This window comes from Chanos chanos, chromosome 9, assembly GCF_902362185.1.
Source record: "Chanos chanos chromosome 9, fChaCha1.1, whole genome shotgun sequence".
Lineage (NCBI taxonomy): Eukaryota > Metazoa > Chordata > Actinopteri > Gonorynchiformes > Chanidae > Chanos > Chanos chanos.
Window position 1 is genome coordinate 16,274,760 of NC_044503.1, and position 18,496 is coordinate 16,293,255.

At 39.3% G+C, this 18,496-nt stretch overlaps 2 protein-coding genes across 2 annotated transcripts; both read left to right on the forward strand.

The window, feature by feature from the left end:
* The first annotated feature begins 69 nt into the window (after positions 1 to 69).
* LOC115821297 (vesicular inhibitory amino acid transporter-like) lies at positions 70 to 2,442 on the forward strand. Its single transcript, XM_030785085.1, has 2 exons — positions 70 to 459; positions 1,255 to 2,442. The coding sequence occupies exons 1-2, from the start codon at positions 70 to 72 to the stop codon at positions 2,440 to 2,442; spliced, it is 1,578 nt and encodes a 525-aa protein (XP_030640945.1).
* A 6,427-nt stretch (positions 2,443 to 8,869) lies between these two features.
* Positions 8,870 to 17,270, forward strand: LOC115821423 (bactericidal permeability-increasing protein-like). The gene is made up of 15 exons (XM_030785251.1): positions 8,870 to 8,964; positions 9,645 to 9,756; positions 9,959 to 10,087; positions 10,771 to 10,926; positions 11,687 to 11,750; positions 11,851 to 11,911; positions 12,001 to 12,092; positions 14,239 to 14,415; positions 14,604 to 14,663; positions 14,871 to 15,038; positions 15,908 to 15,975; positions 16,112 to 16,154; positions 16,383 to 16,446; positions 17,037 to 17,113; positions 17,217 to 17,270. Exons 1-15 carry the CDS (start codon positions 8,871 to 8,873, stop codon positions 17,268 to 17,270), a joined length of 1,419 nt encoding a protein of 472 aa, XP_030641111.1. The 5' UTR covers position 8,870.
* Positions 17,271 to 18,496: the final 1,226 nt, after the last annotated feature.

Below are 18,496 nucleotides of genomic sequence, written 5' to 3' on the forward strand. Positions count from 1 at the left end.
ATTTCATATTTATATAGCTATATATTGAAGGATTCAGAGGTAGTGAATCTGCTTTCGAAATAAATAGAAATGGCTCATTTAATACGTCACAAGATTTCCAATAAGATCACAAATGCCATGAACACAGCCTCCAATAAATCCCAGGCTAAGGTAAGCGGGGTGTTCGCGCGTTTGGGCTTCCAGGCGGCCACGGATGAAGAGGCGCTAGGCTTTGCCGAATGCGATGATTTGGATTATGACTACCGGCAAGGCATGCGGATGGACGTCCTGCAAACGGACGAGGCCGGTGGAGAGATGGATGGAGACGGGATGGTAGAGGGAGACAGCCACTACCAAAGAGACGGCACGGGCCCGCGGGGTGCACGCAAAAGTACGGGCAGTTGTGAGGAGCTGGCTGCACAAGACAAACCTAAAATCACTGCCTGGGAAGCGGGTTGGAACGTCACTAATGCCATTCAGGTAAAAGAAAATTAATAGCAATAACAATTTAAATTTAAATAATCTGGAGAATGAACGCAAAAAACGAAATAATTCATATAATAGTTATATTACATGGTTACTTAAAAATAAACTGACAAAGAGGCGTGTTGATTAAACGCAAAGACGACGTCTGACGTGTCTTTATGCCGTAGGATCCTGAAAATCAGGCAAATATTGATTTTTAAATGTATACAGTTTTCATATTTACAGCACACAAAATTAAGATATGAAGTGAAATCCAGTCTTTTATTTTAGACATAACCTGTTCTTTTAATTCGTTTATTGTTGGTTGGTGGGTAACGACTTTTTACAGTTGATTTTCTAGAGCCATATAACCGGGAAAATCCAGAATTCTTTCTCTTTTTTTTCATTCTGCAGACCCAGTTCGATCATATCCTATTTAACTAACTGTCGCTGAAGGAAGGAGGAGTAAATACGTAACTCTTCCCTCCGCCCGATTGGTCATAACCCAAAATGCTCCATTCCAAATCGACAAACACCAAAATTTAATTAATTTTATACCGCAACAATTTGAATTTATACACGAACAATTAATTAAAAAATGACCGAATGTATCAACTCGTATTACATGACAAAACAAAGTGTCTGACTGCTCAAATTAACACATGTTCCTGCTAATCAATAATACACTGTGATTTAAAAATATGAGAAGGTTATATCGTCAAGAGTTTTAACGAGGGGAACGAATGAGCGACTGAGGGCCTAAATGATGCGCTGACTCTAAGTGCACTCTCTTTGTTTTTTTGTCCTCAGGGCATGTTCGTCCTTGGTCTCCCTTATGCCATCCTGCACGGAGGATATCTCGGTCTTTTTCTCATCATCTTCGCCGCTGTCGTCTGCTGTTACACCGGTAAAATACTCATCGCGTGCCTCTATGAGGAGAATGAGGACGGCGAGCGAGTCCGCGTGAGGGACTCTTACGTGGACATCGCCAATGCTTGCTGTGCGCCACGTTTTCCAACTTTGGGTGGCCATGTAGTAAACGTAGCCCAGATCATCGAGTTAGTGATGACGTGCATCCTTTACGTGGTCGTCAGTGGCAACCTGATGTACAACAGTTTCCCTAATCTGCCAGTGTCGCAAAAAGCCTGGTCGGTTATTGCAACGGCAGCACTGTTGCCATGCGCTTTCCTCAAAAATCTGAAAGCTGTATCGAAGTTCAGTCTTCTCTGCACGCTGGCACATTTCGTCATCAACATTCTGGTGATAGCTTACTGCCTGTCCCGAGCCCATGACTGGGCATGGGAGAAGGTCAAGTTCTATATCGACGTAAAAAAGTTCCCAATCTCCATCGGCATTATCGTGTTTAGCTACACCTCACAGATCTTTCTGCCATCTCTTGAGGGCAATATGCAGAAACCTAGTGAATTTCACTGTATGATGGACTGGACACATATAGCTGCCTGTGTTCTCAAGGGCCTTTTCGCCCTTGTGGCCTATTTGACTTGGGCCGACGACACCAAGGAAGTTATCACAGACAACTTGCCGGGCGGTATTCGAGCCGTTGTCAATATCTTTTTGGTGGCCAAAGCCTTGCTCTCGTATCCACTGCCTTTCTTTGCTGCCGTGGAGGTCTTTGAGAAGTCCCTCTTCCAAGACGGAGGTAGAGCGATGTTCCCTGACTGTTATGGACCGGGTGGACAGTTGAAATCTTGGGGATTGGGTCTACGTATCGGGTTGGTCGTATTCACGTTACTCATGGCCGTCTTTGTCCCACATTTCGCGCTGCTCATGGGCCTAACTGGAAGCCTCACTGGCGCCGGCCTGTGTTTTCTGCTTCCGAGCCTCTTTCATCTGAAGCTGCTTTGGCGGAAACTCTTGTGGCACCAAGTCTTCTTTGACGTCGCCATCTTCGTAATTGGAGGGATATGCAGCATCTCCGGGTTTATCCATTCCATCGAAGGGCTCATTGAAGCCTTTAAATATAATATTCAGGATTAGGAGACTGACGAAGGGCCTCTCAGTAATCCCATATAAATGCTAATGCAGTCTTCGTTTGGGTCCAAATCTATAATTGAGCGTGAAAATGAGAAGTGTTTCACGATTCGCCAGGATTAACTCCAGCGATTCTCTCTCTCTCTCTCTCTCTCTCTCTCTCTCTCTCTCTCTGTCGCATCCTCATCCCAAATAACGTGCAATATTTTAATAGACGTTTCAATATTGTGCTGGTGCGTGCTAGTTTATTTTTCGTCAGTAACTGTATGCAATATATCGAAAAATCTATTAAAGAGTTCATGTAATCCATTGCAAAAGGATCGCCTGCTGGGAATATTTTGTCTAAGACTTAAAATATCGTAGTGGCTGTTTATTGCACAGCCAAAGTGAACTTGATGGTATTTTCTTCAATATATTGACATTTGAATTGTTATGAATATATGAACAAAAACATATTGCGAAAAAAATAAGTAGTTTTAAACTGTGACAATTTTGAGCAAACCCAAGAGAAATTTATTCTTAGATTTTCCTCTAAATATAAATAAATCAAAATGTTAACGAGATTATCGACTCTTCTCAGGTTAACACAATAAAAACAATACGTGTTTGAAACAAGCCAAAATGATAGTAGGAATTGGGAAGGACAATTTCTTTCTGTGCTCTAAGGGGCGTCTTGATCTGAACAGATTACACGTTATCAGCCACGCGCATATATGGTGAGGAAATCCGCTTGCTCGGATTTCGAAGGTGCTTTCGGATTTGAAAAATAAGCAGACATAACTGGCAATTTATTCAAATGATTTCGTTCTCAGTCTCCTCGATTTAGACGTTTGTCTATGCACTTGTCTTTGGTGTTTTGCGTGGTAACTATCATTTGTGAGTCGATTTGAAGTGCGGGTCAGAATGGCTTGTGTTGAAATGTAATTAAACTGTGTTAAATGTAGCCTAAATGTGAGAAATTCCAATTGTGCTTTCGTCACAGTGAGTATGCAAACTTTTATGTAAATAATGAAAACAACAATAAATGTAACAGTTTATTTCTGTTGCTCTTGTGGTTTATAACCGTTATAAACTAATATGACGACACTGGCTTTCAACCGAGATTTTAAAAATATGCGACTTACTGGTTTTCTCATTAATAATGTATGCGATTTCTTTGTTTTTAGGTGGCTTTGAAAGCCGTCACAGTGGTGAGGATACTCTGCAAGGCTCTTCATATGTTCAATTTTTGTAACGTAATAACAGGTGTGTTAACGTGTTATTGTAACTATAAGTACAAACAGATGCTCCAGGGGGCAGTAGTACATCAGACATTCACTGTCATAGAGAGTCTTATGAAGGGGAAGCGAGCACTGGGCCATCTTAAAATTCTTCTAATTTGCTTCTAACCACTTTTTGGAAATAGTCAGAACAAACAACACAAATTCGGAGAAAAGCTTTCACTTCCATCTTTACCATTTAGAAAGAGGATGTGCCAAATAAATGTCAAATAAAAAGCACCCTGAATTTGCTTCCCCATTAAAAAAAAAATGGTGAGAGTATCATGTCTCTTTTTGGTTTGTTCTTCTGTGATGTGTGTTTGTCTGTTCTAGGTTTTTATCAACAGGAAGTGCTTCAGACAAGAATTCAGTGCTAAAAACAGACACCACCACTTCTTACAAAATGTAGTTCAGCTGGCCAACTGTACTGCGTGTAGAATGACTGCCATTTTATCTGAGATGCTAATGCTAATGCTCAGGTGGAAGACATTTCTGCTGCAGAGTAAAAATTACACCATGGCTTTCAGTCAGGTCCTCTAGGTTTGGCAGGCACTCCACCCCATTCACTCCCATTAAAAGTGTCACTGTTTAGCTCTAATTCACTTCACTTTAATTCTGTGGAATGCGTTTGGTAGCTCTATGTTGCCATTTCTGAGGTCAAGTTTGTAGTATCAGCACCCCCCTTACAGAAAAGGAGTTCATTCAAGTGTGCTATTAGCATACTTCTTGTAAACCAAAAATTACTGAGTGTGCTTTCAGTTAACTTTTTATGTACTTGTCAGAGATATACTAAACAAAATTATACTTGAGTATACTTGGCTTAAACTGACAAGTATACGGAAAATTTTAAGTATATTTGGCCTATACTTGTACTTATACTTACATATACTTGGCTTATAGTGACAAGTATACAGAAAAGTCTAAGTATATTTGGCTGTACTTAACATTTTGACTGAATTATACTTAAGAGAAGTATAAATAAGTATTCTTCCCTTATACATAAAGTTTAAGTATACTTGGCTTGTAGTTGTACATACTCTTTTGATAGAGTAGCCTATATACTTATTCAACACATATTGGCTTCCTTGAGGTAGTACTCCAGCATATCTTTTACATACTGTCTTACAAACTGACATGTTCAAGTTTATAGTAACAAGTCAGCTTTGGAGTGGAATAGCTTACAGTAAATAATACATGGGTGGAACTGAACCTGATCTTTTATTCAAACAGTGTTATTAACCCACACAGAAACACATAAACATTTGGCTTCTTTTATTGACAATTCTTCCAAGGTGTGAGAGAGTATTGTAACAGACTTGATTCATATTGTGATACTGGCTTATATTATAAGCCATTACCATGCATACACACACGCATGGGCGCGCGCGCACACACACACACACACACACACACACACACACTCACACACACACACACACACACACACACACAAACACACACACACACACACACACACACACACACACACACACACACACACACACACACACACACTTATTTATTTATTTATTTTAAATCTCATCATAAAACATCAAATCAAATGACAAAAGGAGCAAGTCTCTTTAAGTAATACACAAATCATTGGCTACGACACTGGACTTGTGATATGACTCATGACTGTTCTTTTAGTCCCGTTCATATCAATTTGGCAAAGGTGCAATGTACAATTTGTCAACCATTTCAACAACAACACATTTCACTGTTATCATATCTGGCCAGATAGCACTGATGTTTCCAGTCTTCCTAACCTTATGTATGAAAGTACTCTGTACATTTACTTGTGAATCTTTACATAAAGGCCAACTAGATTTAGCAAGTACCTCAACTAAAACACAGCAATGTTTGGTACATGCACAATATGCAGGGCTTTGATGTGCACACTTTTATTTAAAAATGACTAAGTCATTAGCTATTTGTGAAGGGACATTCTGTGTTCCATGAAAATACTTTAGTAGTGTGTCAATATTGGATTCAAATACAAAGGCTGACGTAGCCCATAATGGCCCCAAGTGTTTCACACATTGTGTGATGTGTGTGAGTGAGAGTATGTTGAAAGTCATGTGGTGTTTCCTGTACAGTCTTTGATATTCAATGACCAATTTTTTAGACAAACATGCTCTCAATCCTGAGTATGTCTTGTGAATTTTAATATGTGTAGTCCACTGGTAGCGTTCATATTAGTTAACCTGAAGTCTAATTAAAGTACAGTTAAAGTGTTGGGGGTGGGGGGCAGAGGAGTGGAGCATCCCAGCATGCACTGGGGCGCTGAATTGTAAATTAGCCCCAGTTAGCTGTTGTTGGTTTATGTTTCCCTTTTGTGTCTTGGCAAAGTGTACGTGTACTGTTTATCATGTTGTCTTTGTGTTGTGATGTCCAGCTCTTGTGACAATTTGCATACCTTCATTGTCTGTGCGAATGATCTATTCCCTTCCTATTATACTTGAAAGTATAGTGGGTATTACTTCTGAGTTGACTGCTGCTATATGATGATTGCTATAAAGCAACAAGAAATAGTGTCATCACTCTAATTGAGACCCAGTTGCTATGTACTTAATATACAACTAAAGTTCAATTTCAATTGTAAAACAAAACCTAAATAAAGTGAAAAAATATACAAGTAGTAAACTGTACGTATGATGTTAAGTTCACTTAACTTACAAGTATGCTTGCAGTGTAAAAACTGTTAGAGTAGTAGTTTACTGAGAGTATATTTAAAACTGTACTTTCATAAACTAAAAAGTGGGATAGAAGTATATAACTAGTAAGCTAACAGTAAACCTATAAGTTCACTTTAAGTATAGTTCACAGAATAGTTGCAGTCTTTTCGACCATGCCTCTTCTCCGCCATTGCTCAGCGGTGGTGGAATGACCTCCCTCACTCAGTTAGGACTGCGGAATCTCTTGCCATCTTCCGCAGGAAACTGAAAACTCACCTCTTCAGAGCCCTCCTGTCCCCCACTGCCTAATCTATTTAAAAAAAAAACAAACTAACCTTGTCTTGTGTTTTTCGTTTACTGTTCCAGAAGTCCAGGAGCTTAATACGAGGGGTAATTAATGTACAGCCTTATTGTGATCTCTGTTTATGAGGTAATAGGATCTGACTGATGCACATATTGTAAGTCACTTTGGCTAAAAGCGTCTGCTAAATACCAAATTGTAAATGTTAATTGTACAAAATAAAACTTAGATGTAAACTAGTTGTGTACTCAAAGTTTACTACTCTTGCACTTAAAGTACACTTAAAAGTATATTTTTATAAACTAAAAAGTGGGCCAATTTAGTCTCAAGAAGTATTGAAATAGTATACTTACAAGTATACTACTTGTACATTGATATTAATATACTTACTACATAAAGTATACTTGGAAAATATACATGAACCTTACCTATGTTTACTCAATAAAATGAACTTTAAGTACACTTTTTTCTGTAAGGGCCCTACGAAATGTATTTAGCATGAGGTAGCAGGACTTCTGACCGTAAATCTGTTCATATTGCTTTGCACTTCTATTCAGCAAATTCAGAGAGTTCATCATGGACAACACAAACACACTTTGGTGCCCGTCTACAGACACTGGGGCAAATGCAGCAAGAAACAGCAGCAGAAAACAATGCTCTTCGACGAGTCATTTTAAAACCATGGGCGGTAATTGAAAGTGAAATGGCAGAAATTAACAGTAGAGAAATGAACCCTGGGAAACCCAAACTCACAAATGTACTGTCTACGTTACAATCTCTTGTTCTGTATCCCTCTGTATGACTGTCCAGTTAGCCTCATTTTAATAGACTGATGTATTAAGCTGAGGTTGAGTCTGAACCCTTTGCAGATCTTGATGCTGTCATCTCTAAGGACTGTTAAATTACTCAGATTTACTTAGTGAGCACACAGTGAGATTGATGGTCTGGAGGGTTTTAAGAGTTAGGGTGTTTCATTTCAAGAAACCAGAAGAAACTAAACTTAATTTTCTTGTGTGTTCTGATGCATTTATCACTCACATTTCTTTCACTCAAAACAGTCATTCACATTCTAACCCAAAGCCGTTTCCCCTCAACCATTTAATGTATAACTAACTTTTGGCAATTAGTAATCAAGTGACTTCTTTGATTTTTCCAATGTGCTAAGAGTCGAACAAAGACTAGGTAGAAGTTTGAAGTGTGAAAACATAATGGTACTGTGTCACTGGCCAACTTCCTCCTCAGCTTCTCTGAGCACCTCAAAGACCCCCCCCCCCCCCCCCCCCCCGACACACACACACACACACACACACACACACACACACGCTTGCTGGGTATAGAGAAATTGTATGCCATGTTCTGGTTTCCTGTTCTAGTTGCTCTTCCTGAACATGGTTCTCTGAACTTTACTATCATCTACACAGATGAATCTCAAAAATTCAAGAGTATAAAATGATACGCAGACAACTCACTGCTCCTACAAAGGGAAAAGAATCTTCCTGATTTTCACGGCTGAGGTAGTTTTCATGGTTGAAGTTTAACATATTTAGCCTCAAGAAGGTTTCAGGTCTCTGTGAAATAAGGAAGTATGTATTTTTACAACTCAGAAGTAGAAACTCTGTGACACATAGTGAGTCAAGACCACAACCCTTTGGTGGAACCTGGTGAGTACCCCATTACTAATACACAGATATTACATTTGACATTGAAAAAAGTTTGAACAATAATACAACATATTGAATAATAATTGTAATAATCAGTTCAGAAAATGAAGGGGAGGTAAGCTTCGAAGCTGATTTGTGAATTTGTGGAATGCTGTCTGCTTACTTTTTGCAATACTAACAGCAGAACCAACAACTGCACTGTTCTATGAACACTGCTCTTTCTGCTTTGTGATTTTCTGCAGACAGATGAACATAATTTGCTTAAAAATAAGAACAATTGAATTTCTGCCTCTCTGCCTTCAGCATTGTTACATTTTTTAATCAGTAGCTGCTGCCTTAAAAAATTAAACCGCTAAACTACAGTGAGGAGTTAATAGGGCTTGAGTTAAATGCTGTCCATTTTTTTTTATCACTGTCCGTTTCTCTGATGCTATTGTTTATATAGTTGTTATTTCCACTGCACATTGTGACTGTAACAGATAAGAGCGTTGACTGAGAGTGTTGAGTAAAGATGTGGCTGATTCCTCTCATCCTGATGACACTAACCCCCCACACACTTGGGACACCACACACACGGGAGGAAGAACCCGGAATACGAGCTGCGCTGACGCGGAATGGGCTGGGACAAGGTATGTACAGCCGTAATCCTGTGAGAAATTAATCTTTTGAGACAAAGGATGGATCATGATCTGTCTTAGTCGTCCATAGCAAAATGCAAATATCCTCTCTTCCCCTGTCTATACTTAGCTGAAATTTCAGTCAGAACCTTCAGTCGTAAGAACTCAGTATGTGTCCCAAATAATCAAAGCTTTGTATTTCATGTCAGCTGACCCGGTTATCCTTCATTTTCATGTAGTTCCACCATCACCTGCTGATTCTTTAGATCAGCTGTAACCAAACAGTGAGATATTCAAAGTCAAAAGGTGCCATGGTACATTAGTGTGATGTAGAACTTCAAAATCAAAATGTTGTCTTTTACTTGTTTAAATGCTATGTATAAAGTAAATCAGTGTGTGATGACAAAATCTTTTGCTTGTTAAAGTACTACAAGTAAAGTAGACTGGTGTTGTGTTTTGTTTGTTAAAATACTGTGGAACAGATTGGTGTGTAATAATGTTGCCACAACTGTTTGTTTCTGGCGTACTTACACAGTTCAGGAATATTCTGGCTGTGCAGTGCAGTGCAGCGCATGGGTGAATAAGTGAGTGAATGAATGAGTGTGTGTGTGTGTGTGTGGGTGTGTGAGTATGTGAGTGTTGGTATGGAGGTGCATATACACACAGTGCATGTATGTTGTCTGACTGTACAGCATCCCACGTGTTGACTGGTTGGATTCAGAGCAGACTGAGTACCATCCACCTGCCGGAGGTCCAGGGAGAGGTGGACATTGGAATAGGAGCTGTGTACTATGTTCTCCATGAGTCAGTGTACAAGCCAGACAAATTACACCTGATATCAGACCAACAAAACAAATGATATGTAATGAATCAGAAAACACAATGCTTGGAAACAGTAAAACATGTGCAGCAATAATCTTGAAAATCCCTTAATATAGAGTGTTTAAGAATTTGATCAGTGTTGGAAAGGGAGAGTAGTGACATTGTTGTCATGGCAACTCTGCAGCATGTCGGTTGTCCAGTGCGATTTACCCGAACCTGAAGTGGCGCCTACAGAGGGGACAGGCATCTCTGTGTTGGTTAGTGGAGTCAGCATCAAAATCCAAGGGAGTTGGAACACAAATTTTGGTATCATGTGAGTACAGCAACAGTGCCAAGAGCAGGATAGCTCTGTTCTGTTCTATTCTATTCTATTCTATTCTATTCTATTCTATTCTATTCTATTCTATTCTATACTGCCTTAGAAAGTATACAGGTTGTCTTCAACTTACATTACTTGTGACTCAGGGCCTGTTGGACTTACGACAGCTGTCCCAGTAAACTAACGACAATATTTTCCGGTAGTTTGGTCATAACATTTAACGACGACCGTTCCATCCACGGTATGATAACATTGGTTGGCTGCTGTGCCATAAGTCAGTCACATTTGTTACTGTGGGTCCCAGTGTGACCGGGTGTCTATTGAAGTGCAAGATTCATTTAATCTAAAGGGATTTCTGATTTGCAACAAAAGACAGGACTTAAGTCGGGGTTGAGGGAATGAAGACAACCTGTAATTCTCTTTAATTCTAATAATAGTAATGAATATGATTATAATTAAGTATTCATTTAAAACATTAATAATAAATAATAACTCTTTATGATCCCACTATTCTTTATTATGTTATATTATGCTACACCAAACTAAACCAATCCAAACAAAAGAAGACAGAAATCATAAATGTGAATAAGGGTCGCTGTACTGCTCAGGCAATGGAAAGCTTAAATGTTGTATTTTTCTCCCTTTTCATCATCCTCTAACCCCCCCTCCACATGCAGCCATGATGGCGGCTGGTTTGAACTGGCTGTCTTTGACATCCTGCTGAAATCCACACTACAGTTGGGGAGTGATTATGGGGCACGACTCTCTGTTACTGCTCTATTCTGTCAGGCAGAAGTTGGAAACGTCGATATAAACTTTCATGGAGGTGCCAGGTAAGTGGAAAAAAAAACCATTGCATTAACACGCAGCTCCATTCAAAAGTGCTTGCTGTAATATAAGCACTTGATCATACTTTTTTCATTCAAAACCAGGTTGAGTGGAAAAACAGAATGAGGACAGGTGAAGTGTGCCAACCAATCACATAATTAGCTTGTTACCACTGCGTTCTGTCATTCAAATTAATGAATGAACTGGGAACCGCTAAAGCCACAGGAACTGCACAACTCACTAAACTATTATTGAGCTGGTTAGATAGAGTCTAAATATACCTGATATTGTTTTGTCAGAGGTGAGTGTGGGACCCTAATCATACACCTACATAAGTGATGTAGAAGGTGGACATGTGACCAGTGTCCATCCATTAGGAATATCTGACAGGTCTAGAATGGAAACAGCATGAATGACACAACATCATTGGGTCCTGTGTGTGTGGGTCAAGACACATCTGACCAAATAGAGAAAGCATTGCAGTTGGTTTATACTTATTCAGGTGTTTTAATAAATAAGCATTCGAAATGATCTTTCTTTTTTTTCATATTGCTGACATGTTTGATATGATTACATTAAAAATAATTCATAACTGAATGATTTTAATGTCTTCATCATTATTTACGGTGTTAGATTAGTAGTTAGATTATCTGAGAAATTCCTCTGAGCACATAGTAATGTTCTCCACTGAATGTTTTGTTTGACGAGAGCAGCCTGTCACAAGATGTGATGATATTGTCATAATTCTGATCTATTACCGTTAAGCTTCATCTTCCAACCGTTTGTGAGTCACTTTACCGGACGTATCATATCAGAAATTCAAGTAAAGGTAAGATACTTTTTAATACATATTTTAGAAATGTAAAAAGTATGCAAACTAGAAATATAACAATTTGTTGTGTAAACGTGGTTTGATCCGAATTTTACAGATCTGCCCGGCGTTTAATCAAGCAGTTGAGAGCTTAGAGAGTCATCTAGCGGCAATGGAGGGTAATGTACCTTCGAGAACAAAAACATAATGATAGAAAAACGTCGACGTTAAAAATGATACATGTGTAATGTCGAATTTTGTTTTTCAGTATCTATACCAGTGAGTCCATTTGTGTTTGTGAAGATTCCTCTAACAGAATCTCCGATTGTGACAGACTCTGGTATTGAAGTAGACATTAAGGTAAGATAGTGGAAGTTTTCGACAAATTTGTTTTAATATAACAGCTGCGTGCCTGCACTAGTTTATTCTAACAAGTCAGTTTTCAACATTTTAATCTTTATTCCGTTGTCCCGTGATAACGTGTTATTTTTCTTTGTTTTCTCGAGATGTCGAGTTATTTATGTTATTATCACGAAATAACGAAACTTTCTCGTGATAATGACATAATTCGATATTGCGGGAAAACGATATGTGTTTTTACAACTTGCGTCATATGACCAGAGTTCACTTGAATAAAGACAAAGAGCCGTTGTTAGTGCTATTGTCACCGGTCTCTGAAATGTATTTTCAAGTTTCTTGTTCAGCATGCTTACTAAAGTACCCGGAGTTGTGATGAACCCAAAAACTGGTTTTATGGTTTTATTTTGTTTTTACATTTCAAGGTTTTATATTAAATGTTTTATCACCTGCATCTTTAAACGTTGCACAATTTAAGCACAGGCCACTTGACTATTATTTTGTCACCATGGGAAAACAGTTGTTTTCTCGAGATCTCGAATTAATTATGTTGTTATCTCCAGAAAACAAAGAAAAATAACACGTTATCATGAGAAAACAGAATCTAAACTAGTAAATCCATGGCCTCTTAGGGCTTCCATACATTCACTGGGTAAATATTACACAAACTATAACTTATGTGATAGCTGAAATAATTATCATAATCATAATTATAATTATATTGTTTTGAAATGTCCTGTGCTCCTGTTCTGTGTCTGTCTCTGCTCCTCACCTGATTCTGTTTATTCTATTTATTAACCTCGTTTCGCCCCTGTTAATTTCTACCAATCTTGTTCCCCCAGTTTGGTTCTCCTTTTGTATTTAAGCCCTTGTGTTTGACCTGTCCTTTGTCTATCGTTGTTTGTGTTTGTTTGAAGACACTCTGTTTGGCTGCACTGTTTGTCTCCAGTTTTGGTTCCTGTTTGCGCCTGTTTATTTGTCTACTTTTTTGTAAGTAAAGTCCTCCTTTTTTGTTATCACGTCCACTGTGTCTTGCATTTGGGTCCAGCTCCACTGCACACCTGACAGCAAGAATACAACTACCCTGACATTTACCTTAAATCTCTCAACAAACAGAACCTTAAAGTGTGGGCATGTTATTATTATTATTGGCATCTATGACTATTTAGAAGAACCACAAAAAAAGAAAACAATTACACAAGCAGGGAGACAATTTATATGCATGGTGACGCATACAACCAGCACAAATGATCGCTGTCTACATGCCACAATCATGCAAATTAGCAGGTTCACACAGTGTCCTACTGCGCATTCGTTCAAAGCCATTGGCCTGAAACTGCTGGGAGTGAAACTGTGGATCTGCAGTCAGACCCTTCTCTCTCTGTCCCTCCCTCCCTGTCTCCTGGCCAATCAGAGCCAAGTTGAATCTTATTGGCTAACCACCTTGTTCCCTAATCAATTGTGTACACCTGTCCTCAGTTTGTTCCCTCTGTGTCTGTGTATATATACGCCTGTGTTTTCCTTTGTATGCTTGTGAAGTCTTACACTTGCTGTTTTTATAGTTGCCTTGCTGTCCTGTTAGCTTTTCCTTGTTACCTAGTTAGCACTATTAGCCCTCTGCCCAGTTAGCCTTGTTAGCCCTGTTCCCTTTGTTTAGTCCTGTTTCCTCTATTTAGCCGTGTTCTTTCTTTTAACGTCCAGTATGTTGACCATAGCTTGTTCTATACTTTGACGCTGTCTAGCCACAAGTAGCCTGTTAATAGTTTAACAGACCTTGTCTGTTGATTGACTATTCAATAAAGAACTGCCTGCACTTGCATCCAGTCTCCCCTCAGTTCGTGACAGTTAGTAGATAGGCTAGTAATACGTCAACAAACGCTACCCAAAGCTTACTCCAGGAAGTCTTTGAGCTGCCTGCATAAAAGCATTGTACATGTCAATCACAGCTTGTAAACTCTTTTAGTCCTACAAAAATTTACCCATATTCATTTAGGCCATGTCCATTGTACCATAACTGGGCTATATGCACTTGGCTCTTGCTGCTGTCACAAATGATTTTCATACCAACGCTGCTATTGTGGATGCCACATCATAAAGAATCACTTGAGTGTGTAGCCTAGTAGACTGACATTGAACATTGTACTACCAGGGTATATTTTACAGCATCCAAAATCCTACTGAGCCCCCATTTCCACCAAACCACTTTGCTTTGCAATGGCAAGATGACTGTATGCTGGCAGCTGGGGCGTCGGAGTTCTGTGTGAACACCGTGGCATTCGCGCACTTCACAGCAGGAGCTCTTCAAATCAACATTACGGACAGTATGGTGAGAGCGTTTCTTTCTCCGTATTGTTAATCACTTCCAAAGCTTCCTGTCTAGAAGCATATCAGGAGACTTTAGAAGCTTTGGTCTGCTTGAATTGAAACGTGTTCAGAAATGTTTGACTTATAGAAGAATAAAGAAATGTAAATCTATTTTATGCCCGATTATGTCCTACCTGTGACCCATTTTAGATTCCAAAGACGTCTCCAGTTCACCTCAACACCAGCCAGTTTGGGCCATTCATTCCACAGGTTCGTATGACGGCGCACGCAATGTAGTCCTACAGCTTGGTCTTACTGAGAACATTACAACTGTAAGTTTAAAACTCATCTAAGATACAATGGCTAAAGAAAGAATTTTACAGATATACTGCACTGAATCATTAACTTTACCAAAAATTGATATCTAGATAGCTAACAAACACAACACACTAATCAGTCACTCCTGGTTCCCTTCAGTTGCCCAAGCTGTTTCCGAACCGGCTGATGCAGGTGTTGCTGTATGCTAGCGAGTCACCACACGTGTCCCTCCGGACAAACATGATTATTGTGGAGGTGTCTGCTGAGGCCAAGGTCTTCGCTGTCCAGCCAGACTCCTCCCTTGCTCCTCTATTCAAACTGGACATGGTGAGACTGACTTACACACATTCCAACTCTGAAGAAACCCTGAACCTACTACTCATATTCTGGATCAGAATTTTCTTGTGTAATACACTAACATGGGGTTTAGCTGGTCTTTCTCATCACTCTGTCACATCTTCAAAGCTCAAACTCAACCACCAATATCCTGATCCCTCACGACCCACAAGCCCTCAAAAACACTCCTTCACTCACTCACTCACTCCTTCACTCGCTTACTCACTTACTCCTTCACTCACTCACTCACTCCTTCACTCACTCACTCCTTCACTCACTCACTCACTCCTTCATTCACTCACGCCTTCACTCACTCACTTACTTACTCCTTCATTTACCCACGCCTTCACTCACTCACTCACTCAATCACTCACTCGCTTACTCACTTACTCACTCACTCACTTACTCCTTCACTCACTTACCTCCTTCACTCATTCCTTCACTCACTCACTCACTTGCTCCTTCACTCTCTTACCTCCTTCACTCACTCACTCACTCGCTTACTCACTTACTCCTTCACTCACTCACTCACTCACTCACTCGCTTACTCACTTACTCCTTCACTCACTCACTCACTCACTCGCTTACTCACTTACTCCTTCACTCACTCACTCACTCACCATCTCACACACACAATTAGTACTCACGGGACCACATATCTAAAATAAGTCTATAAAAAACATCCCCACAAAACATGTGCTGAGCAGCTGACAGGAAATATAAGTATAGATGAGGCTAGGCGTATGAACTGAAACTGCTTGTTTTGGCCAGGTTTGATTTTGTATACTTTGTGGTCTTATGCAGCTCTCTCTCTCTCTCTCTCTCTCTCTCTCTCTCTCTCTCTGTCTCTCTCTGTGCAGGAGATCAGTCTCAGTGGTAAAGTTTTCATTGAGGGCCAGCTGCTGAAGGGTTCTCTGACTCTGAACAAGTGAGTGAACCACAACAAGTTATTCATTAATGTCAATGTTTTGAATTTTCCAAGATATGACCCTCCAAAAAATAAAATGGACTGGGTGTTCTCTCTGCTCCTAACATGATATCTCGCATTGATACCCCGTCAACAGTTTTACCATGACTCTTGGATCATCTGAGATCGGCCAGTTTGAGGTAACTACTTCTTAGGGGTGAACATATTATGTTCCTAAAAAGTGGTCAGAGATTGGTAACATACTTTTGACAGCACATTAATTGTTAGGTAATAATAGCTTTGCTGTAGGTAGGACTGAACTTTGGCTTAGTATGTATTGGGTAGGAAATGAAATGTGAAGTCATTGAGTTAGGACATTAGGAGACATTTAAACACATAGTGTATTGATTTTCGTTTTGTATTTACAGATTGGTGTTATGCAAAACACAATGAAGACAGCATTGAATATGGTTGTCCTCCCACAGTTGAATGGTAAGAATCAAACATGGCATTAGTTAATGTAAGTTAATGTTAGCCTGATTTATGTTGGTCTGGTTAATGTTAAGAATGATTAATGTTGGTCTGGTTAATATTAGCCTGGTTAGAGTTGTTTTTGGCCTGGTTCATACTAGCAAAGTAAATCTTAGCCTTGTTTAACCCTAGCCTGGCTGACATCAGCCCGCTTAATGTTGACCTGTTTAATGTTCAAATTATTAGCCTGGTTAACATTTGCCTGCCACTGCCCTGGTAGTGTTTGTTACAGGTTTAGACAGGAAGTGCTGCTCTTGCATCTTGTTCTTGTTTGTGTGACTCACTCACTCATTACACACACACACACACACACACACACAGTAAGGCAAAACTGTGCTGATGTCAGGGCTTACTACTTATGCTTAGGTTGACAGAGGGAGCCCACATTTGAGTGCTTCTGCATGTTATACAGGTTCTGGCAAAAGGTGATAACCTGTGTCCAATGCCATGAGTGACCTTTATTTTCTTTTGTTTCAGATACATTTTTACAATTGTATATCTATCTGTCTGTCTATCTATCTATCTATATATACATATTTTTTTCAATGCAGGGAAACTGCGTGACGGCTTGCCTTTGCCTTCTCCAAAGGGATTCAGTTTAGCCAATGCAAAACTGACAGTCGGGGAGGTTCGTTACTTTGTTTTGACAATAGTGAAAATTTGTGGAAGTATTTGTCATATCATACCCATGAACCTTGTCTTTTGTAAGTAATCTTTTTCTCTCTTTGCAGGGGTTTTTGGCTTTGACAACAGATATTGAAGCTCCTTATGAAGACAAACTCTGAAAGTGAGGTTCTGAGGGGGATCCCACTTATGTAGCCAAAATTGTCTGTTGGCTGAGCTTATCCCTAGCCCTACTACAGGGAATTTTGTGGAAAATCACAAGGGTTATACCAGTACACCTCATGGTGATATTGAGACCCACTGCATCTACTGTCTCCACCACCAAGCACATTTCAGAATAATATCATGTTTATTGAAAAATAACTCTATGGCTTCCATGGTTTCCAAAAAAAGGGACCAAACATTTTAACTTGAATAATGTGTTGACCAAAAAGTTGTTTTTTTTTTTTTCTTAATTTCTCTCTGCGTTGAACAGACATTTTTTACTGCATTTGATGAGTCGAATTTCTTAATGCGTGACTTTATCTTTTGTAAAGTGAGACTGGTTTAATGGCCTTAAATTAAACATTAAATGTGGAAATTTAAAAAAAAACCTACAGTATGACAGAAGATTTGGTTCTGAATGAAATGTGTGCAAACTTATGCAGGTTTGTTAATTGATTTTATGGTGAAGTTTTGTTATTGTTCAAAAACGTATTAAAAAAAAAAAAATCAACATTTGCCACAGATGTGTGAAAACAGCAGATCCTTCTGCATCTAATATACACACACATTGTATTCAGTTTGGGATTTACTGCAGAAATGTGTCTTTTGTTTAGTACTTCTCCCCATTGTCTCCCCAAAATACATCTGCTCTGAGAACATTCGAAACTGATCCTGAGAGTTAACTGTTTAAATGTTCTGCTGGGAAAGTCCAACAAACCAAGGAATGTGAAATATTTACACAGGATCTCAGTACAGATCTAGTTGATGGACTCTTACTGCTGACATTTAAACACATTATGAATGCAAAAATGAACCGGCATGTGTTTGTGAGAGCTGTGGTGTTGTGGGACTGTAAGGCGCTGGTCATGCTTATCACCATCACCGCCCTCAACCTGGGGTGTCGGTCAGAACACCACTTAAGGCCAAGATGAAACTTATTGGACACAGGCAAGGACTTCACCAGGAGACCAGAATAAAGACTGATATTCACCTGTATTCAACATTGTATGTGTGGTTCTGTGAATAAACAAGGCAAAGCAATCAGTACAACTTTTACAAAGCAACGTTGCACGTACATACAGGCATAAATACAAGACTCGTACTGTTATTAGAAAAAGTATACAACAGGCAACTTCAAACACAAGCATAAACAGCACTCTTACACACACACATACGATCAAAT